Here is a 23,779-nt window from a genome sequence, read left to right on the forward strand (position 1 = left end):
AATTTATGATTTTCAGATTATATAAAAGTGAAGGACATATTTAATGCATAGCACGCATGGGTATATCATAGTACCATTTCTGCTGGGGAATGTGCGATGTATTACCAATTTAACAACCCCTATGGTCCAGGAAATCTGTATGGAGGCTCTCTGCTACCCTTAGATGACAGAGGGCATACTTCTCAGTCTTAGTTTTGATACTTGTCAAATTCAGATTATAATATCTGTCCTACTTGATCCTGAAGGTTGTGGGAAATTCACATTAGACTACATGGGGAAAACATTTATGAAAGCATAAAGTGCAAAATGATCTCATGTTAAACCACTGAGTTAAAGGACTCAAGAAAGTGAAAATTCATAAGGCCTATTTCACTCTGCAGCCCCAGAAAGAGATCTTGCCTCAAACTTCCTGTGCTTTGCTGAAGAGGCCACGATGTAAGACTGATGAAAACAATCTCCTGCCTCTTCCCTGCTCGCAGGTTGCTCCCCTGTCCTGCCTTCACGCCTGAGTCCTCTGTCTCTCTCATCCAGCTCCCTGTCCAGGATCTGACCTAATCCCAAGATGATGAAGGAAAGAGCCAGCAACCTTGCCCTTTGGCCAAGCCCACGCTTCCTTCACTACCCGACTCCTCCCCAAAGGCCATCTCAGGGCTCTGACAGGACCCCATTGTGTGGGTGGGATGTTGGGGGGGGGCGGGGGGGCCTGCCTACTCAGGAAAGGCGGTGCCGCCTCAGAGAGGCCCAAGTCCTTGTCAGCAGCTCCACAAAACTGCAAGTGTCATCACATTCCTGATCAGGCCTCAAACTGCAAAACATGCACATAGTCTCAGGAAAAGAGTGCACACAATGGGAAAGCCTTCACACAGAGCCTGTCACCTTCCTAGAGTCACCAGAAGGATGGTACAGCAGGAAGGCACCTCAAGAAGCTGTCTGCTTCAGTGTCCAGACAGCAGCAGAGCCTATTTCTAAAGGATTTTAAAGAAGGTACATTGCCCAGGTCACCTTCTGTGGAGTATAATCATAGCTTTGATCAGAGAATTCTTCTTTCCCCCTCCTACACTACTTGTTCTACAGTCCAAAGCATGCCTCTCGTGGGTCTGTAGCACCATTGGACTTATGGTCAAGGGTACTTCCGGCCCTTGACCATGTGGTGATTTAGCTCATTAGGCTCCCACTTAGTGAGTGAGGTCAAGGTCTTGCATTCTCTTATTGGGTGGTCTATTTGTTTTTGCCTGGATTTATACCTAAAAACTAAATTTCTAACTTCAGTTCCCAGCTAGAGCCTTGAAAATCATGCCAGTGGTCAGGAGGAAATAGTGGGATGAATCAAGGATAGTGTATCCCACTTCAGGAAAACACTCCCCGCACAGAAGGGCCCAATAGAGGCTGAGTACAGGGAACCCTCAAGAAAAGGATAACTGTTTGCATCTTTCAAGATGGGGATTCTAACACATCAACTCCCTTCAGAGGTGCTGTGGTGAGGAATGAAGGAAGAAGCTGGCTCACATTTCAGGAGTTGCGTACTCAGGGGCCCTCATCCTCATGCCTTCTTTCAGGCGACTGCAGAAGTCCTCATCCATTTGTACTCCTGGGTATGGAGACCCACCTGCAGGAGACAGAGTGGGGACACACAGGCACATTATAGTTTCAGGGCACAAACTACCATAAGGGGACAATTCAGTGTTTCTTTCCTCCCTTTAAAGTAATATTTAGTAGTAAGACATTGTAATTGTACATAACGATTGAATAATAAAACATGGTGATTGAAGTGGATGTCAACATAGGGTAGGACACAGAGGAGGTTAGCAACACGGACACATACTTCACTGTTTGGTCTCATGGTATTTAGTGTATTATGTCATTCCTATGGCTGCTCCTATTTCTTTGGTCAGGAGAAGGAATAATATGAAGAGTCCCTGCTCTGTCCCCACAAGAAATCCCATTACTAGAATCTCATTCCTCAGGTTAGTGACCTTTAGAAAGCCAATGGACTAGGCTATTTAATGGATTGGGCCTACCTCAGTAACAGTGATTTTAAGTCTTACAGCACTGGGGACTAACACTTATGACAGGCCTAAAGGGGGAGTGTCTTGAACTCCAGAACAAGGTTCAGTGGTATGGGTTGGGGGCTGCTCATGGTCAGGAGTCTGCAAAGATGAAGGTTCCAGAGGCACCTAGACTTTGCCCTTTGCCAGCATGACTAAGATTCTCCTATAAGCAAATCCTTTTAAGGGGATCCCTGACTGAGTGTACAAGTGGGTAAGGCCTCCCAGTCGGTTCTGTTCCAGCCCACAAACCTAGTCTATCTCAGAACGTGTTTGCACTTTCTTGTGATTACTGCTGGTAGGAAGCAGCTGGGAGACATGCAGTGCTGGCACTGTGTCACTGCAAAGGCCTAGTGGCTTTCAAAGACTGGAAGCTACAGGTGCCTGTCATCGAAAGCAGGGGAATGATTTTTACACATTACAGGAAACCAAGGATGTTACTGGATGACTTTTATTTGCTAGGAAAGGAAAATTTTTGGCAAAGTCCATAAGACTCTTGGCTAGAACTTGTGTTTGGGAGGCCTCACATCACTACTATGTATTTGGGAGCAGATGTGGGTTCCATGCACACTTTTGAATAAGAGAACTCCAGCAAGGTTTCTAGAAACCCTCAGTGGGTGAATTGCAGGCAGAATCTATATAACCAGTCCTCTTTATAGTTTACTTGCATAAAGCAATGTAGGGCTGTGTCATGTGCTAATATCAGAGGCACTGAAAAGACAGCTACTTTTTCTTTCTGTCTGCTTCCTTGGACCCTGTCCCTTCATTCCAATTCAAAACCTGTCTTTTTTTTTTTTTTTTTTTTTTTACTGGGGATTGAATCCAGGGGTGCTTAAGCTCTTAGCTACATTCCTAGTCTGTTTTATTTTTAATCTTTAATTTTAATCTTAAATAGGGTCTTGCAAAGTTGCTAAGGCCATCCTCCTGCCTCGGCCTTCTGAGTTGCTGGGATTATGGGCATGCACCACTTCACCAGGTCTCAAATCCCATCTTCACCCCCTTTAGAAACTCCTGTCCCCTTCTGGGATGTGGCACTGTCTATTACTTGTCTTTTGTACAACTACCTTGGCTGGATCTCTCTGGCTCTTATAAACCAGCACCCAGACCCGGGAGTGCTGGGTGGATGTGGAATAGGAGGCGGCATCACCACTGGCCCCAAGCTGCAGGCAATCCCTGCTGCAGCTGCAACTAGGTTTGCAGCCCCCATGGCATGCAGTGGACCAACTGATGCCTCCTTTATCTAAAGACACCTTCCCCACGTTTCAGTTGTGCTTATCAGGTTTTTTCCTGAGAAGAAATTCTGAGGGAGCAGGTGTTACGGGGAGGAAAAGGGTAAGGGCATTAGACATGGGGGTGTCTGAGGCAATGGAGAAGGGGGCAAAGGGCAGAGAAAGATAGACTTGATTCCAGATTTTCTACTGTCTGACCTTGTTCATGTTTGTAAAGACATTTTTACACACACACACACACACACACACACACACACACACACACATCATGACTGTACTGAGAGGCGACCAGGATCCATGCCCCTACTACAGTTTGCAATTTGAGTGCTGATCTCAAGGTTGTGTCTAGTCAAAGGATGCTTGACAGAAGATGAATGCATTTATTTCTAGGCTGTTTGATCTCTTCCCTCCTCCAAATTTACCCAGGGAGAAGATTTCCCACAGCAACACTCCATAAGACCACACGTCACTCTTGGTGCTGTAGATTTTGTCAAAGATGGATTCGGGAGCCATCCATTTCAGAGGAAGTCGAGTCTGGAAGAAGGCAAGGCAGGCTTGAGAAGAAGGTCATGAAAACAAAGCATCCAACTCAGGTGCCTATGGATCACCTCTCACATTAATGCTTGGCCCAGACATCATTTCTTAGAGCAGCTATGCTCTAAGAGAAAACTCATAGGGTGTGCAGTGTTATGCTAGAAGACTGCACTGCATACTACTCCGAACCCTCCAAAGGCGATGAATGTTTACTAAGCCCCTCAGATCTAACTCCATGGTTCTGAAAGAAATCCTCCCGCCCCCCTCCAAGCGGAGGGGGAAAGGAGGGGAGGAAGGCTACATTCCACAGGGACACTGAAGGCTTGGGAAAGAGTGATATGAATTAGAGGACATCCTGAAAATTTGTGATGATTTTCTGGAATTTTTCCTAAGAAGGAAAAGTCTGAAAGGCATTTCTATGCAAAAACACAGGATTTTAAAAGTCATGGTATGGGGTCTGGGGACTCAGCTCAGTGGTAGAGGATATGCTCATCATGTGTGAGGTCCTGGGTTCAATTCTTAGCTCCCCCACTCCCTCCAAATAAGTCATTCAATACAGAGAAGAGGCAAAGGTATTTGAAGAAGAAAGGTAATTTAATATTAAAGTATTTAGTACATAGAAGACTATATGGCTGGTTTTCAGGCCTGCAGACAAATTTTCCTTCCCTTCCAGATAGCAGGAATCCCAGTGAGTTAGCCCGGGAGTTGGATGGATGGGGACTGGCAAAAGTATGGGATAATGGAAAGACAAATAAAAAAGGAAGGGGGAGGAGCAAGGAGGGGTTGAAAGAGACACAGAAGGGACAGAAAAGAGGGAAAGACTATAACACAGGTAGATATCATCTGTGAAGACCAGGTCTCCAAGGAAAGTTTTGCTTTTTTCCCCTCCTTTAAAAAGTGACAGCAGAGTAGTAGTTGTCAAAGTATGGTCCTGGACAGCTAAGTCAGCACAGCCTAGAAACTTGTTACAAATGCCAATTCTCAGGCCCTACCCAAAATTTACTGAATCAGGGAGGCTGGGGGTGGGGCCAGCAAAATGGCTGAGTAAGACTTCTAGGTGATCTGTAGCTGTAGAATAGTCATCAGAGCTCAGACATAAGCTGAAAGCCTCATGGTAGAGGTCAGAGAAGAGAGGTTACCCACAGAGGACACAGGAGGTCACCCACTAAGTGACAAATAACATTATGTTCAAAAACAAATGGAGAAGGGGGCCAATGTACGCCAGCAGGGAGATGCTAGGCATGGAAGGCATACAAGGGAGGTAATCAATTTCCTCCCAGGGAGATAAACCCCACCCTCTCCGGAGGTACACACACCTGCTGAATCAATCATCTGGGTTTATTTGAGGGAAAGAGTCCAGGCTGTTCTTTTCAATGGTACAAGGAACTCCCATAGGAGCCCAAGGCAAGGAATGATATGGCCTTACCAGGGCCCAACTAAACACTTCTCTGGTTAGCAAGCCTCAGGCAGTGCTTCAGAAAGGACCCGTACCAAGCCAGGGATTAGGGCCAATAGAACCAGGAGACAGTGGCTATTCAGAGTCCCATACAAGCGCTCTATGGCTCTTCTGGATTGCACAGTAAGCACAGGACAGTTTTCAGAGACTACTGGTGAGGGAGTATAAATATTTATCAAGGGCCTTGGTCTGTGGTTTTAAAATGACAGGGTATAAATGAGACAAATAAACATCAAGCTGACTTACATCTCCTTTTCTCACATAATCAGGATTCTTATAAATATCCCGGGCAAGGCCAAAATCACAAATCTTCACCACGTTGTTCTCAGATAAAAGAATGTTTCGCGCAGCCAGGTCTCGATGAATGCACTATAATAAAACAACTGCATAATCAATGCATTTCCTGAGTCTAACTAACTAATTTCCTGTGCTTCCTCAGTGTCATTATTCTTAATTTGAAGATCCATTTCACATGCTGTGAAGGAAGCCACTCTCAGCGCACATTGAGTGACCATAAACATGAAGCATTTCTTTACAAATATAAGTCCTTTGAGACCTGAAAGTCAAGAAATGTTCTGACTCTGGTGGGCTACTGTCTGCAAACAGCATCTTGGTGAACCAAGGTGGCAATGTGAGCTTCGCCACCAAGCAAAACATCCCCATAACCTTTTATTCTGGCTGGTGGGGGTCAGATTTTATCTAGCTGTGGATTTGTGGGAGGACCCTTTGTAGATGGAATGATAGATGCTCTCCAGGGAAGTCCTGTACTCTGGGGGATTCTGACCAATTTTGAAAACATGCCAGAGGGTACTGTGGAGAATGGTTGCTGGATTTGTCCAATCTGAATCTCTTGGTATTAAATTCTACTCTTTGGAACCCCAGGTTTATCATTCTCAAAACTCCTCATAGCAGGACAAATTCAGGCACCTGGCTTGAGTTTGTTCTACACTAAAGGACATAGGTATAAGCAAATACTAGGAAAATGGGATTTATAACAGAGCCATGTGTCCATGCCTGGCAAAGAAGAAAAGATTTTGAAAGTTTTCACCATAAAGACAAGATAACTGAGGAGATGAATATATTTAACTTGATTAAAACATTATGTAATGTAAACATGTATCAAAACATCATATGGTAATACATACAAGTTTTAGGTTTTAATGTATCAGTTAAAAATAAATTTAAGCAATTATTTATTTTAAAAATAAAACTTCACTTTATTCCTGCTGTTTTTTTTTTTTTTTTTAAGAAGAAGAAGAAAAATAGTAAGGAGATAAGCTGACCTTCCTGGAAGACAAAAACTCCATGCCTCTGGCCACTTGAAAACTGTAAGAAATCAGATCCTCCATAGTGATGGGCTGCTTGTAGAAATCATCAGAATCTGCAAAGCATTAGAACTGTAATTGTTTGTAATGGCTCTTATTATTCCACTAAATCCCAGTTTATTAGAACAACATTAGCAAAACATAAAACAAACTAACAAGTGGATCAGAGTTCATTTGAATTTCAACATGAACATCAGAGATTTTTCCAGGCCTCCAGCCCATGGATCCAAGCATGGGGAAGGGGTATGACCCGGCCAAACGAAAAGGCCTGAAGGGAGACAATCACACAGTTCTCTGTCAAAATTAGTAACTCTGTAAATAATCTTAATTCAAATCTTATCTCCTCAGGACATTACCCTTCAAGTCTCCCACGGATGTTTGTTAGGGTGATAAATAAGAAAAAAATGTCAGAGATGCACAGTATGTTGTAAAAATATCTCAGACTGTAGGACAGGAAGGAATGAATACCTACCCTCCTCTTCCTCAACATCACTCAGACTTTTATCTTCCTGAAATCCAGAGCTCGCAAAGCTCTCACTGCTGGTGACACTATCTAGTCTGGGTTTCTTGTCCTGCTCCATGCCTGGTTCCATTTTTTCTTTCTTAGGCTCCATGTGCAATGCTGCATCCTTAGAACAGATGAAGAACAACACCAGTGAAAGGAGCCCCAGCACAGCAATGGGGACACTAGTCCTTCTAGCAGGCAATCACCTGAGTTGGAAAATGTCATTCCACAAGATAGATACTGAATTAGCAGTGACAGATTGATGGTGGCAGGTGCCTTGGCTACTGCTGGAGTTGTGGGATCTGCTCACTCTTGTCTGAGCTTCTAGATAGCATCTTAGGCCAGATAAAAGAAGATTAATAGGAGGGGGGACACGGTGGTGTATGCCTGTAATCCCAGCAGCTCAGGAGGCTGAGGCTAGGAAGATTGAGAGTGCAAAGCCAGCCTCAGCAAAAGTAAGGTGCTAACAACTCAGTGAGATCCTGTCTTATTTAGATACAAAATAGGGCTGGGAATGTGGCTCAGTGGTCAAGTGCCCCTGAGTTCAATCCCCAGTACCTACCCACCCCCCAAAAAAGACAATTAATAGCAGCTGGTATGCACTGAATGCTTATTGTATTAGCCAGTATATCTTTTTTTTTCTCTTTTTAATATTTATTTTTCAGTTATAGTTGGACACAATACCTTTATTTTATTTATTTATTTTTATGTGGTGCTGAGGATTGAACCCAGGGCCTTGCATGTGCTAGGCGAGTGTTCTACTGCTAAGCCCCAGCCCCAGCTCACGGGTATATGTTTTCTTATTTAATATTCCAAATAACTTTATGAAGTAGTTTTTACTAAAGTGGAGAAACAGGTTCAGAGAAGTTTAGTAATCAAAGGAACATACAATAGGCAAATGGCAAAATCTGAACCCAGGTTTGGCCTGCTCCTGAGTCTGTGCCCTTAGCAACTTTTCTATATAGCACATGCCATCTTGTGAAAGAGATGAAACTTTGATACTTCTATCATCATTCAGATGATATGAAAAGGATCTTCAATGTACTGGAGGCTTCACTTTGTAATCCCCGAGAGGAGTTATAAAGAAAAGGCTGTAGTTTACAATTTCTCTGATTCCCTTGGGAAAGGAAAGAACATGAACCTTAATTTTGGCTTCCATTTAAAACAAAGATACAGGTCTATCCTATTATGAGTTAGACATGGCCCTTCATCCTGGATGGGGCATCCAAGTCCTGGTTTGGATGCTAGCTTTTCCATTAATCATGTGATCTTGGGCAAGTCAGCTTACTTTTCTAGGTTTCATCTTCCTCATTTGAAAAATTCTATCATCCTACTATGGCTCAGTAAAGGAGATGTAGGTCCTGAGTGTTCATGTGAAACAAGACATTCATCTAGAAACTCTGACACTAGAAACTTGCAGGTCCAGTGGCTTTAGGACTACATCATGTACATAGCCTGGTTTATGCTAGATGGAAATACTGAAATAGGGGTTGGGAGGGGCTGAAGTTCACTGGTGTTCCTCCATCCACCTACACACAAGTAATGCTAGGATTAGCCACACTCCCTTGGTTTTTCTAGAAATGTCACAAAAAAGGAGTGATCCTTCCACCAGAGGGCACAATGGGAGCAAGCAGAGGACAGAGAGAGGGAGGTTTGGGTGGGACAGCTCTAACAAACCTTGTTAAGTGTAGAGGGTACCGAGGTTCCTGGCCCCTGAACAGGAGCCCTTCCTGTGTTGCAGGAGGGAGGCAGACCTTAGAAAGAATATCTACCTACCCACCACCACCGGACCCCTCCACCCTGCAAAGGGGTTTTCCTGGCTTAGCTCTTTTTGAATCCAGTCCAAGATTTCAGGACTGAAGGGAATTTGCTCTGCTTTCAGCCCAGGGCACCACATTTTCCCGAAGGCAGGTAAAAATATAATTATTTGTTTTTGTGTCTTCATGAGGCAGTGAGATCTGGCTCTGCTCAGCTAGGAACTGGAATTGTGTTTTCTACAGACCCTTCCCACAACAGAAGGCAGCAGGAAACATGTTGGCAATGTTGTGGGTAGAAAAATACTACCAGAGATCACTCAGGAATCAGCTTCTATGGAAACTCTCTGGGCAGCCTTCTTTATCACAACCACCAGAAGTCACTTCCTAGGACATGCCACCAAGCTCACTGCTCCCTTTCTGACCCCCAATCTATGGTATATTCACCGTTGTCTATCAGTAACCATCTCTGTTAAAGAAAGGTTAATTTACTTAACTTTTGAACTCTGGCAGAATAGCAAATTTATCCCAAATAATATTTAAGGATCTTAGTGAATTTAGAAAATAATATATTCTATTTTCAATTTAGTCATTGGTTTTGTTTTTTCTTCACTTTCTCTTTATATTTCTTTAGGTTCTAAATGTGAAAGATAGTAGTGGGTCTTCCACAAAAACATAGCTCCTCCAAGTTGCACAGGGAGGCAAATCATTAAATATAGCCAGAGAAGGAAGCAAACTCTTCAAAACAAAGGACGCATGAACCCAAACGTTCCATCCTGCCCAGGTCCCTGGGGTGTTCTGCTGCCTTAGCTCTTCCTGAACCCAGTCCAGGGCTTTCAGACTGAAAGGAATTTGCACTGTTCTCAGTACAGGGCACCACTGTCCAATTTTCTTTTTCCACCTTATCCAGTGTGGTGCATAGGAAAAACCCTAGAAGAGGAATCAAGAGAGCTCAGTCTTTCTCTCCCTGACTTCATTTTGTGGTAATTATGTGTCATGTGAGTTCTTTGAGTACCTCTATATTTGTGAACTAGGGGCTGGGGTTATGGCTCAGCGGTAGAGTGCTTGCCTCGCATGTGCAAGGCCCTGGGTTTGATCTTCAGCACCACATAAAAATAAATAAATAAATAAATGAAGTTATTGTGTCCAATTACAACTACAAAATATATATATATATATATATATATATATATATATATATATATATATATATATATATATATATATAAGAGAGAGTGTGAACTAGCTGATCACAAGGATCCCTTTCAGCTTCAAGATTCCAATTAGAGTCTGGCTTAAAACCAAGGAAAATATATTTTTGCATACATATTGCCAGTCTGGTAGAACACCTGTGTCTTTGGTTTGATCAAAGCTTGGGGGATGAGTATATGGGTCAGCTGTCCAGTGGTTGGTTGGTTAGGTTTTTTTTTTTTTCTTTGAGACAGGGTTTCACTATGTTTCCCAGGTTTGTATTCATCTAAGATTAAGTGCTTCTCCTACTTCAGATCCCAAGCAGCTGGGACTTTAGGGATACACCACTGCTCCTGGCTGTGTCCAGTGGTTCTTATATGTGTGTGAAGACTTGCACACATGACAGAAAAGGGCATCATCCTTAGATGTCTGATATTTTATCCACATATAGATTGGTGGCATTAAGTTGGACACAACCAATCTTTCTCTGCACCCCACCCCCGAAGTATTGGGGATTTAACTCAGAGCCTCACAAATACTAGATAAACATACCACCTCTGAGCCACACCCCTAGTGCTCAATCTTTCGATCACTGGGGCAATGATGATTATTAAAATTTATCTGAGTTCTTAACGGAGAGATTTTCATTCTCCCAACAATCCCATCAGTTGGGTTCAACTATTAGTTCCTTAGTTAAATTGAGTAATCTGCTCAAGTTTCCAGATTTCATGAGAGGAAGGCACAGGATTTAAATCCAGAAAGTCTGATTCTGGAATCCAAGTGCTTAACTTCAACACTACAAGTTTTTATCATTATTGTTGATGATTACTAGTAAATAATTTTGAATTATTGTCCCCTGGCTTATCTAGTCTAAAGAAGTACACAGCACTAGTGCCATTTAACACACTGCAAATTTTAGTAAGTTGTTTTTTCGTCAGTCAGTAATTTCTTTGCTCTCAGAACTCAGGTTTTTTTTTTTTTTTTTTTTTTTAAGTGCTAGGGATTAAATGTAGGGCCTGCATATTCTGTGCAAGTGGTCTATCACTGGGACACATCCCCAGCCTTTTTACTTTTCATTTTGATGCAGGGTTTTACTGAGTTGCCCAGGCTGGCCTGGAACTTGTGATACTCTTGCCTCAGCCTCTAGAGTTGCTGAAATTTCAGGTGCATGTCACTGGGCCTATGTATTTATTTCATGGATAGGTCTGATTCAGAGTCAGTTAGGGATGCCATGAGTGGTAATAGTGTCAGAGGTAGGAGAAAGAGCAGTAGAAAGTAAACAGAATGATTTCAATCTCTGGTCCCATTGCTGGTGACTAGACAAGTCTCTTAGGTGATTGTATTTTAATTTCTAATAAACGAAGGCAACTATATTTAATCATTTTCAAAAAAACCTAAGTAATTTGTGCACGTGTATGTTTGTATGTAAGTGTGTTTCATGTGTGTGTGTTTTAGAGAAAATTATTGAGATATTCAATAGGAATTTAGGTAGATGGCTAGTACACGTAACTTCCAATTATTGCTGCATACACTGGTATTAAATGATAGTCTGTCTATAAGAGAGTATGACAGATTAGCATGAAAGGAATATGTTGAAAAAGAAGAGCAGAAATTGATTTTTAATTAATTTTTTTAGTTTTAATTAACTTTTTTGAGTTTTAATTAATTTCATTAATGAAACAAACTAGGTTTCTCCTGCTTTATGCTGCCACAGCCTAAATGGTAACCCATTGCTGTCCTTAAAAAGAATGCTACTTTTAAAATCCTTACCTTGTTGAGAAAGAATAAGTCACGTTTGCTCTTGAGGTAGTTGGATAAATTTCCATATTTGCAGTATTCAACAATAACCATCAGAGGCCCTGCAGTCAAAATAGCACATGCTCAGTCACACCAAATCAATCAGCCATTGGTCAGCCTTCAGTTGGACTGAGAAACCACAAACCAACCGGTCTTTTATTAGTGGATCTAGGAATGCAACTTGGGGATGAGGGGCTGTGAATGAGCACTATGACTTCTGCAATTTAACCTGAGAAGGGTTTCAAAAATACAATAAAAAATGAGGGTAGGTGTGAGGAGGAGCAGGAAGGGAAAGCAGAAGAAAGAAAGGAACAGAGAGGCAAATGCCAGGCACCCTCTACCCACTAGCCAGACCTTGGCAAGAGGGGCTCTGGTTACTGTCACATCAGCCCCAGAACCATTCAGCAGTTTCTTTTTCCCTCCCAGGGCAGAAAATAGGCTACCTGTTCTGTCTCTTCCCAGTATTGGTGTCTGGGGGTATCTACACTGAGTTTGCCTTGGGACTTGTGAGGCAGTAAAGCAGAGGATGATAAGTACCAGATAGTTAATATTTTAGACTTTGCAGGCCAACCAACTCCTCAATTGTACCCTTGTAACCTGGAATCAGCTTTTGTTAATACACTCAAGGAGTACGAGTGTTCTCCAATAAAACTTTATGAATATATAAGTTTGAATTTCATATATTTCCACATCACAGAATACCATCCCTTTCAACCTTTTTTTTTTTTTGCCCCAACTATTTAAAAAACTCAAAACATTCTGTCTGGCTGGCCATAGCTTGCCCACTGGCCTAATGAAGCAAGCTGTCGGGAAGGGAGCCAGCTGCCCCGTGAGTCCCACGTGCGGCTTGAAGGCCCGCTCCTGCCTGCTCCAGGCTCCCCCGGCAGCACAAGGATTACTTCCGGGCCTAACAGGAAGTGACGGAGAACTGCTTCAGCGGGCTGGCTGCACACGGGTAGCCAGTAGGCCCCGCGGAGGCCCAGACTCTCTACCACTTCGAGGCGTCCGAGGACATAGCTCATACGGGTAGAGTAGTTTTCTGTTACTATCAGGACTTTTCTGGTTTTAAAATGTCTGTTAGGAATCTTCACAGCACCTCCTCTTCCCTCAGGGTACCAGAGCGGAAGTCCCTGTAGAGCTGTGCATCTCCCCACCCAGAAAAAAGACTCGGCAAATCTCGTCTCAGGGGTCCAGCAATTCTCATGCCCCAGTAGGTGCTTTCATTACTGACGGCTAACTGCCTAGGGCTCAGAAGCCTCCGAGGAGGTGAGTGGTCTCCTTAGCCCTGATGCATTTTATAGGTGCAGAGCCAAGGCAACTACAATGAGGTTGCCGCAGCAGGAACTGGAGAAAAGCTTATCAAGGATAATGAAGAAGCAGGTGGGACTAGGACTGTATTTCTGGCCTCTCCATCCCTCAACTCCTCTTTCTATCCATTACCACTCCTAACAGACCGTCTTCCCCAATGCACCTTCCCCCCAGTTCCTGCACTGGGAACATTGGAAACATTTGTATGCACAATTTTTTTTTTTTTTTTTTTTGCACCTTTCTTTCTGGCAGTGAGTCCACATCTACCCCCAACCATTGACCTTGCCATCGAGGAGGAAAGAAAGGTCTCCAGGAACTTTCTGGAGCCCTCAGTCAAAAGGCACAACCCTATTCCTGTCCCTTGGTTCAGGATATAAAGTTTATCTGCATGGTGGGTCTGAAGGGAAGGGCCCTTTTGTTTGTCTCCCACATTGTTTCCTCCTGGTATCCCACCAGTAGTGATTCATTCTTTTACACCTTTACCTTAGTCATCCTGAAATAAAAATGCCTTCCACTTGACCTAGACCCTCTTGAAGGAGATCTAAAAGGAGGTCCTCTTCCAAATTTTGAATTAACTGTACTGGGAAAGCATTTCTAGCATGGGAGTACCTTTCCATAAATGGATAGACTATTTTTTCTGGATCTATTGAGAAGCCATTTTCCTGGAGGTAAAGCTGTGTGTGAGAGTTCTTGTGTATGGGAGATGATGGATCAGCACCCACCCCACTTCTCCTTTACCTCCTTGCTTGGTGCAGGCTCCCAGCAGGTTAACCACGTTCAGATGGTGGCCAATGTGGGTCAAGATCTTGAGCTCAGTCATCAGAGCTTTGTATTCACTGGCTGTGGCCCCCTCTGTGTGAGAAGCAAGGAAGAGTCAGGACAAGAAGACAATGGGGCTCCTTCCGCTGGTGGCGGCATTCCTGCCTTCTGTGTTTGTTAAGGCTGGGCCAGTCGCTTCATTAACTTCCCTACTACATTCTGCAGAAAGGCTAAGTCTCCGAACTGTTTTTATTACTCCCACCCTCCCGAGCCAACATCCTTTTGATTACAGTGAGGCCTAGAGCTGTGGTGGGGTTAGTCACTGGACATTTCCTCTTGGTGGACCTAGTGTGTTTAGCAGTGTGCTGACACAAAAGCTGGGTACTTCATGAAAGTACCTTCCAAAGGCATCTCTTCTAGCAGAAACAGGTGCAGTGAGAACCCTCCAGGCAGGGGATGTATCCACACCTCCCCTTTTTGTCTCACTGTGTCCTCAGGGGAATCACAGAGGAGCACCAGGGGCCTGACAAGGGCAGGATGGCTGCTTCTGCAAACGTCTTTGCAGTGTGTTATTTTCTTCCTATATTCTTTCATACTTGGAGTTCACAAGAGTTATCTTACGTTGTGGGGATACATAGCATTAGACTAGCTTCATTCTCACTCAGAGATAAGCAACATCAGTCCGAGAAATTAGCAGTCTAAAGCCTAAATTGCATTTCTTCTGTTTATTCTCATTGGTTAATTTCTATGGCATTCAATATTCTAAAATTATTTTTAGAAATATAAAAGTAAAGTATTGTGGCAATGAAATAGTCCAATAATATGAATCTGAGTAAAAAGATATGAGGAAGCTCAATGGTAGAGCATGGGGCCTTGGGTTTGATCCCCAGCACCAAAACAAAACAAACCCCAGCAACAACAACAAAACCCCCAAAGAAAAAACAAAACAAAAATATAAGGAGTAAAAGGATCTAAAGTAAAAAGTGCAAGTCACTCCAGCCTACTTACCTTCCTAAAAGTAGCTACTGCTGATAATTTGAGTTCAGATCTTTTCCTATGTGTTTATATATATCCAAATGAAATCTCATTTTTTTGAGGGTTTACATAAATTGGGTCATATATATTTAATTTTTTCCTCTTCTTTTTAATATGTCAGAGATTATTTCTATTCTGTGTTTGTCAAGGCTGGGCCAGTCGCTTTTTTTTAAAAAAAATATTCCTTTTAATCAGTTAACAATGTTCCTGCATTTAAACTGTCTACCTGTTTTTGGTGTTACAAATATTGCTGTAATTGAAAGCCTGTGTGTCATCCATCTACAGGTTCTTGCTTTTACAAATAATGCTATAATAGAAACTCTGTATCCATGTGTAAGTATTTCTGTCACAGTACTGAAGGTGGTGTGTATACTGAACATTATGGAAGATACTGATGTGGTATTTCATAAGCACAAATCATTTTTTAATAATAACTAGATAAACTCCAGAAGCCTCCCACTGGGGTAGGGGTTGGCTCACAGTAGATGCTTAACAAATATTTTTGGATAAATACACACCATGATTTCTCATTTCAGACATGGATGTAAGGTCCTAATACGTTAAGGTTTTATTCAGGGACACTTTGAAAGAGCTTTTTACTAATGGCCTTTGTTTGGCATTCTGCTTTTTCTATTTTCCCCCCAAGCAGATGGCCAACCAATTAGGCAAGAAAGCTGAATGAAAAAAAATTTTTAGGAATTTTACAGGGTGGGTGATTTGGAAATGTTTTTCAATAAAAAAAAGTGGGAGGGAAGATATGTTAAAGATTACATACATGATTTCTTTTTTTAGTTGTTGATGGATCTTTATTTTATTTATTTTATATGCAGTGCTGAGAATTGAACCCAGTGTCTCACATATGCTAGGCAAGTGCTCTACCACTGAGCCACAACCCCAGCCCCATACATACATGATTTCTGTATGACATAGATTCTCTGAGTCTTTAAAAGAGATCTCAAGTCAGAATCTTTTCCCTTCCAACTCATAAATCCTGAGAATTCACATTTCTGATATATTTCTCAGAAATGCTGACATAGCTATCCAGGACCATACTTTGAGAACCACTGCTCAGATGGTTCCATTTCTAGGCAGGGCCACAGGTGTGATCTTGGATGTGTGATAGAATAGTGTGGACATTAGACATGCCTCCTAGATGTGATAAGAGAAAGTAAGCAGGGAAATGGAACAGGGATCATTTGAAGGATTTGGGAGCAATGGGCCAATTTCCAGGAGGCTAGGTCTCTGTTTCCTGCTCTTGTGGCACTGTGTTGTGAGGGAAAGAGCAATTCAGTCAATGCTGGTGCAGACCTTATTGTTTCTGCCCTAAGGGCTATGCTGCCTTGCAGAGGCTGTCCAATCTTTCTGGACCATGTTGCCTCATCTACCAACTTGGAATAATAATATCTACCTCAGAAGATTGGTGAGAGAAAATAAGAAAAATAGAAATTTTGTGTGTTTCAACCTAACAGAGTGTTTAGTCTATTACTTCTCACATAGACACATTGATGCTACTTCTCCTCAGCATCTAGGGTTGGGGGAGCATGCTGGCATTGATATTCTCACAGAAAAGCCTGTAATCATCTGGGTAGTCCACCCCGAACAAAAGTCCTGATTGTGGATACGAAACTCCTTCACAATCTACTTTCAAATTAGAGCTGTCTGGTTCTTTGTAGCAATTTTTTGAGGAGCACACATAATAGTATAATGTGATAATTTGATATATGTTTACAATGTGTAGTAATCAAATCAGGGTAAATAGCATTCTATCTCCCTAAACATTTATGATTTCTTTTGTGTTGGGGACCTCTGAACTCCTCTCTTCTATTTCTTTTTTTAAAAAATATATTTAGTTGTACATGTACACAAAAGCTTTATTTTATTCATTTATTTTATGTGGTGCTGAGGTTTGAACCCAGGGCCTCACACTTGCAAGGCAAGCTTTCTACCACTGAGCCACAACCCAGCCCATCTCTTTTATTTCTTTATAAAATATATAATAAGTTGTTGTGAACTATAATTGCCTTTCTGTGTTGTAGAATACTGGAACTTACTATTTCTATCAGTTTTGGTACTTATTGTCCAAACTTGCTCTCTCCCTGTTTCATAGAGTTTCATCAATTTTCCTCTGATGAGGACAGCCTTCTGAGGTGGAAAAAATGTTTACCTGTGGCTTCTGAAGTAATGGTGGCAGTGGTGGATTAGGAGTAAGGCCTTGGAAGTCTCCCTAAGCACTGAACCCTCTCTCCTCAAGCTCATGCTAAGTACCTACTTAGTCCCACTGTTTCCAGTGCCTCAGAATATCCTGGCAAAATCTTGGAGACTTTGGAAAGCTAAAGACTGCCCTTTCAGTTTTCAATCCTGTCTTTTTTTTTGAATCATGTATTTTTCAACATTAGATATACTTTGACTTTTTAAATTTAATTTCTAAAGAAAAAATGTTTTTTTTTTTTTTTTTTTTGCTAGGGCTTGGCAGTATAAATTAGTTTACAGTTCTGATCAGTTAAGTTGTTCTAGCATTCTAGTTTCACTTTATAGTTAGGGCAAGTTCAATCTAAGCCTTTGGGATTTGTGATGTGCAGCTAAGTTTCCATTACAGTCATAGTGGATCATGTCAACACTTTGAACCTATGGTTACAATGGGCGTATGTCCTTATTAGTCTAGTCTGAAATGTGAGAAGAGAGAGATCTTAAGGTGACAGAGATCATTTTCCCATGGACAGTTCTGGATTGTTAGCACTGACAAGGTTTATTCTGAGCTAGTGTGAGCTTAATCTAAAACACCTTGGGGTGGGGGAGGAAGAAGTTTACTAGATTAGACAAAGGGGAATGAAGGGAAGGGAGGGAAGATGAGAATAGGAAAGACAGTAGAATGAATCAGACATAGCTTTCCTATGTTCATACATGAATACACAACCAGTGAAACTCTGTATTGTGTACAACCACAAGAATGGAATCCTAATTAGAATAAGTTATACTACATGTATGTATAATATGTCAAAATACACTCTCTTGTCATGTATATCTAAAAAGAACAAATACAAATTAAAAAATAAAACTCCTTGAACAAAGGGAGCTGTAGAAGAAAGTGATATTGCCAGAGTAGAAATAGCTGTGTTTATTCCTATATTCAACTTGCACCAAAAGTTGGGGAATGTGTAAAGATTATGAGTCAGACAAAAGCCAAACGACAGCACACACACCTTTCAGCATCTTCACAGCCACAGTCCGGCAGGTGGGTGATTTCTTAATGCCAAATGCAGATGCTTGAACCACTTTCCCAAAAGCCCCTCTTCCAAGCGATTTGCCTACAGTGAAAAGAAGACATTGGTTTATTGCCAAGCCAGCAAGGTGAGTTTAAGTGTTTTTCAGGAAGGAAGTGCTTTTTCCTTTGTGTTCTGTGAGGTTATAGCTTTGGATGAATCACCAGTGAACTAACCCTAAAGGTGACATAATCAGGAACATGTTTCTGGGGTTTCTTCCTCTTAGCTCTTTTCCTCTGCTTCTGAGGCTCCTGCATCCTTCAGAGCTAGGGTAGGTATTTAGTGAAGGTAAATATTTTCCTTTTCATAGAGTCCTCCAAGAGAGGAGACACTACCAAATCCTGAGTGGTCTCTTCCATTGTTAAGTAATATCACCAAAAAAAACTTCTGTATGTTTAACCTAACCCCTGTTTCTTGTCACTTAAGGTCATTCTTCTGTTCTCAGCAAAAAATGGAGAAATCAAGAATGGTAGTTGTAGCCATGGGTTATAATGATGCTTCATAACTTAAAAAATAAATACTAAGTCATTTTTTAGACATCCTTGCCAGACAGAATAATCCCTGGCAATTATTATATGATCATTACAAGTCCTCATGCTTCGACACATGATAGAAATTTGTTTCACTCCCAGAAAGATGGTTACCAGATTCAATAACCAAGCAAGATTTCTTTTGTGTGCCCATTATTTATGCTATAATGACTGTTAGTATGCTTCTTTCCCCACCCATCAGTAAGCCAAGTTGACTCAGATGGGCAAGGATGCTGTCTGAACCTTTCCTGTACTTCACCCAGTGCCAGGTGTAGAGCATATCCCTTGTATAGATGATGCAGAATGGAGAGAATTCAGAAATTCATGGGCTATGTAAGGCAGGCCTCATACAGTCATAGGTAACAAGAGGGGGCTGTGGGATGGAGACCAGGAGATTGATGCACACATATTCACACACATTTACATACACATAGCCATACACATACATACATTTGTAAATTTTAAATTTCTTGTAAGGTTTGTAATAAAGCTTTCCTGCTTCCTCATTGTATTAGAATCGTTACAGTTCTCTGTGACAAAAATGTCTTCATCTTGCCTCTGCTTTATCTCTTCTACTGCCCCCATCCCAGGCATCCAGTTAGGACATGGGAAAGTTTCAGTTACCAGCATAATCACAAGTACCTCTGTGTGGCTATCTCTCTCTGTCTCAGAGCAACATGCTCTGCTTTAGGAGGGGCACAGTAGTGAGATGACATGTTTTTCCTGTGGTCAGGTGTTCATCTGTGGTGACTACTGAATACCATTCCTCCCAGAGCATGCAACATGGGCAAAGATACAGTCTCTGGTTTTTTCTTCATGTAAAATTGTCCAAGAAATAGAACGGGTACCCTGTGTTTGAAATCAGAAGCATCCAGTGGACCCTGAAAGTGCTGCACTTGGAAATTACGTCTTTCCCAGATTGGTAAAATTATATTTCAGTTGGAGGTTTATTTCTGCTTTATTTAGGGTTAAAAACAGTGTTTTCATTCCACAGTGTGCCTTCCATCATCTAGAAGGAAAAGTGTTGTGATAGTCTCTCCACACACTCCTAAGACCCTTGCCTGTTCTGGACACATGGAATCCTTTCTCTTTCTACAACTTCCGCCCCCATGCATTCCCTTCTCAGCCATCATAACACACTTTGTTTTAACAAGTGTTTGGGGGCTTTGCCTCTGTCAGTGAGAATACATTGGTTCTCACTTGGCTTCTCTCAGTCTTTTCACTTATACTCTTGGAAGTTGATTGCTGCCTCATAAAACAGCATGAAGCTATTATGGACTCTTTAATCATATGATGTGTTGGAATTCTTTTGCAGACCCATGGTTCCAGTTTCAGGGAGCACAGTTGCACTGGACTTGACCTTTCTCCATCCCTTTCCCTTGAGATTCTCCTTAGTGTAGTGCCTGGAATGCTACAAACTAGCTCAGAAATGTGTTAGGTCATTGTCATACTATGCAAGAATACTGGAATTTTCTCCAAGAATGTCCTGGACTATCCAGGACTCCTGGCCACTCTGGGGAGAGTACAGGACAGCAAGAATTGGGCCCCTCTCTGGCATTCAGGGAGGGTTGGTCTCAAAAGATGCAACACCAGTCCAGGCACTATGTACTTGCCAAATCCCAGAGACTCCCTGTGTGGTTTCCCATATTAGGTAACTCTGCCTTTAAATTATTTTCCAATAGAAAGATGCAATGTCAGACATTATCCTAATTTCTGTGATAAATTTAGAGGTGCTGAATTCTTTCCCAGGGTTAATGAGAAATCATGAAAAAAAGTGAGGGGGGTGCTGGATTCTTTTTGTTCTTGGGTTTTAGGAGTTTCAATGGTAGCAGCACCTTTGACCCAGGTTCCAACTGAATCCATCTGTCAGTTACCATAAATTTTGCCTTCCCTCACCAAGCTGTTCATAGTGACCAACAGAGTAGGTACAGCTGAAATCATTCCTTGGTCTATGTTTTTCTCTATAGTTCTAGTCCCAGTGTAACTCTGCCCATCAAAGCAGCTTTTCTTTTCATCGATCTGGATATAATCTTGGTTACTTTCACTTGCCAGACGTTACTTCATATTACTTTCTGTCACTTATTTGGCTTACAAAACAAAGAAGTCTTGGGCCTCCTTGCTCCCACGTTAATCAGAGGAACATTCCTGTAAACTTGCAGCCACACTATGCAAAAGACAAAGTTAGACTTGACATGCTTTCTCCTACCCATTAAAGACAGTTAAATGGAAACCAGCCAGATCATAGCATGTGGTAAATCCAGAAAGGAAAAGAATGATAAGAAAGATTTTCAATAAGGAAAAAAATGCCTGAAATGGGATTATTGAGCCCCAGGAGAATTCTAGGAGAAGGGTTAACAATCTCCCTCAATGGATCACAGTGATACCAGGGAGGAATGAAGGGCCGGGAGGGAAAACTCATGTGTCCTGTCCTGGAAGAAGCATATTTGTGACTAGTAACTCTGGAAAACAGTGCGGCTCATGCTTGTGGGAAAATGATCTGATGTTCTCTGCCAAGGTTACTGAGGGGCTGGGCTAGCTGCCATGTAATTTAGTCTTGCAAAAGGCACTCATCCAGTGTGCCACCTGCCCTTAACTTAATTTAGTTCATTGCTTTTTTTTTTTTCCTGTCAGTAGCCATTGCTGACTTTTCTCCTGTCTCTCAAACTTTTTCCTCAAGCCAAACAGAACCTAACCTGATGCTGTCCTTTCTTGAACCAAGCAGAACATTTCAAGACCCTACAGAAAAGGAAGACTAGCCACTTTACCCTCTTCTCTGTCCATCCATGCCCCCAGTATAGCTTGGGAGAGGGGTCAAGTCATTGGATTTGGAATAGGGGCTCTTCACACTGAGAGTGACAAACTCCAGGAACACTGAACCCACAATCTGTTTTCCTAGTTTCAACCACTAATGACTCTGGCATACACAGGAGTAAGTGGAAAACTTTCAGAAGCACAGTCCAAACATTTTGGGTAGGAGTGATTGAGGTTCCAATTGTTTTGTAGCACCATGGGTTGGAGATTAATGTGCATTGTGACGTCTGAGTTGGAGGAACTAGGGGTAAGCTGAGGGAAAGCACATTTGTGTGCTGTTTACAGCATCTGCCCTACCTGGAAAACAAGTTTGTGCTCTTCAAAAATGAAACTTAAATGATCCCCTAGGGCTTTCTTCTCTGTCTGGACGTTCCCAACACTCCCGGAAACTCCAAGGTTATAATTTGGGAATTTGCGCAGAGAAGTTTTGAGCCACATCCTTGAAGAGTACCAACTCTTTCACCAAATGTTTAATTTCACTGTTACTTGCCATCCTGAATTATGTTCTGGGACTCACGTGGCTAACTTCCCAATAGTTTCTACTTAAGAGTGCTGGCAATTATAAGACTCCCATGAGAGCTCCTCTTTCCCCCTTTCCCTTCACTTACCTATTTTGCATCTATCTCCATACCAGCCCTTTGAGGGAGGAGACCCAAACCCAAATACCTTTGTATTCTCAGGGCTTAGACTAGTGTCTGCTGCTCAGAGTTGGGGCTTAAGAAATACTGAATGAACACACAGGTGCTCCCTTGTCATCTTGTACTGTTGTCTCTGCATTCCATTAGAATTTTTGACCTCTGTGTACATCTCCCATGCTAGTTTGTGGACAGCTGGAGGGTAGAATCCCACATCTTATTTACTTTTGCATCCCTCAAAGCACAATGTTCTGCATGAAGTAGGGGCTCAGATAGGTTCATGAGGCTGTTGAACAAGTATATTACCCAATTTAAGTCTCTCCCGGGCAAACTCCCACTTGCTGGCATCGTAGGGGAGCCGCTCACACTGCTCATCCAGGGGAACTTCATCTGGGTCCATTATAATTGATAGATAGTCAGTTTTTATTTGGGAAGATGACTGAAAAATAAGAAGATCTCAAAGTTAACAAGAAGAAAACAATTTGAAAAACCTCAGATTTTAAATGGAAGATAATATTTCTGCTACTTTGGGTTATTTGATTGGAATTATGTGGTCAGGTCCAGAGAGTACCCCTCTCCCCAAAGTGTGCAGTCTCCACAAAACAACTCCTTACTATTCTCATGAGGAGCATTTCTGCAGTACTAGCTCTACCATCCTATCTTGTGTAAAATATACTCAAATTTTCTAGTGACTTTATATGTCATGCTTGTTCTGAGATAATTATATGATAGTTTTTCAAAAAATGCAAAGCTATTGTTATAAAATCATCCCAAACAATGACTAAAAATAGTTTTCCGTGGCTATTCTGTATAAGCTGAATGTACATTACAGATAGGCCAGCAGTAGAGTAAACTGTGACTTTTCTGCATTTATAAGAAAGGCCAGAGTGGTAAGTAAATGCAGGATCTGTGGGGTAGTGAAAGCACATAGCTTATGAAGGGTTTAAACCCTCAGTAGACTGGACTTCCTAGTTGATTCAGCTACTGGAAAAGACTATACAATCCATTGGTGAGATTACAATAAGACTAACCTTTGGTAAGAAATAGAAGTTGATTATTTCAAAGGTCAAGGGGTAATATAAGACTTAAACACAACCACATTCTGAGTTCATTTGGCTTTTGGTAGGATAGCAAGTATCTAAGACAGGCATCTGCCATGAGGTGCTTGCATTCTTGGTAATGCAAATCAAGCTCAGAAAGTACCCTATATGTCAGACCATAGGTAATTGGACTTACATTTAATGTCAGATTTATGTCGATGTGTATATTTCCTGTTAATGGGAAAATTGGCAGAATCGATATTTGCATTTCTGTGGGCAGGCTCTTGGGCAGGACAGAAAGAAGCAGGCTTTCACATATAACTCTTGCCTAAAAGTTATGTAAATTTCATTTAAATGAGGTTTGGGGCCCTGCTTTCCAGACTTTTCCCCAACTGGAATCAGAGGTGGAGTGAAGAAGATAGCCCTTCCGTACATACCATTTCACACCCACTACATTCTTCAGCCCTTACTCACACTGATCTGGGCCATTACAGCTCACCTAATCCATCACTTGGAGTCGTTTTTCCTTCTAACAAAAATTATCACGAAAATGTGTGACAAATAG

The 23,779-nt window shown here is 41.9% G+C and overlaps 1 protein-coding gene across 1 annotated transcript in view; it reads right to left on the reverse strand.

Annotated features, from left to right (window-relative positions):
- Flt1 (fms related receptor tyrosine kinase 1) overlaps positions 1-23,779 on the reverse strand; it is a 176,588-nt gene that overhangs the window by 15,944 nt on the left and 136,865 nt on the right. Inside the window, exons 18-26 of the mRNA XM_026388407.2 lie at positions 22,481-22,613; positions 18,139-18,243; positions 13,883-13,996; positions 11,810-11,898; positions 7,062-7,218; positions 6,548-6,645; positions 5,511-5,633; positions 3,697-3,808; positions 1,507-1,606 (exon numbers count right to left, since the gene is read on the reverse strand). Coding sequence (XP_026244192.2) covers positions 1,507-1,606; positions 3,697-3,808; positions 5,511-5,633; positions 6,548-6,645; positions 7,062-7,218; positions 11,810-11,898; positions 13,883-13,996; positions 18,139-18,243; positions 22,481-22,613 — 1,031 coding nt within the window. The remainder of the gene's footprint in view (positions 1-1,506; positions 1,607-3,696; positions 3,809-5,510; positions 5,634-6,547; positions 6,646-7,061; positions 7,219-11,809; positions 11,899-13,882; positions 13,997-18,138; positions 18,244-22,480; positions 22,614-23,779) is intronic.

Source organism: Urocitellus parryii, chromosome 2, assembly GCF_045843805.1.
Source record: "Urocitellus parryii isolate mUroPar1 chromosome 2, mUroPar1.hap1, whole genome shotgun sequence".
Lineage (NCBI taxonomy): Eukaryota > Metazoa > Chordata > Mammalia > Rodentia > Sciuridae > Urocitellus > Urocitellus parryii.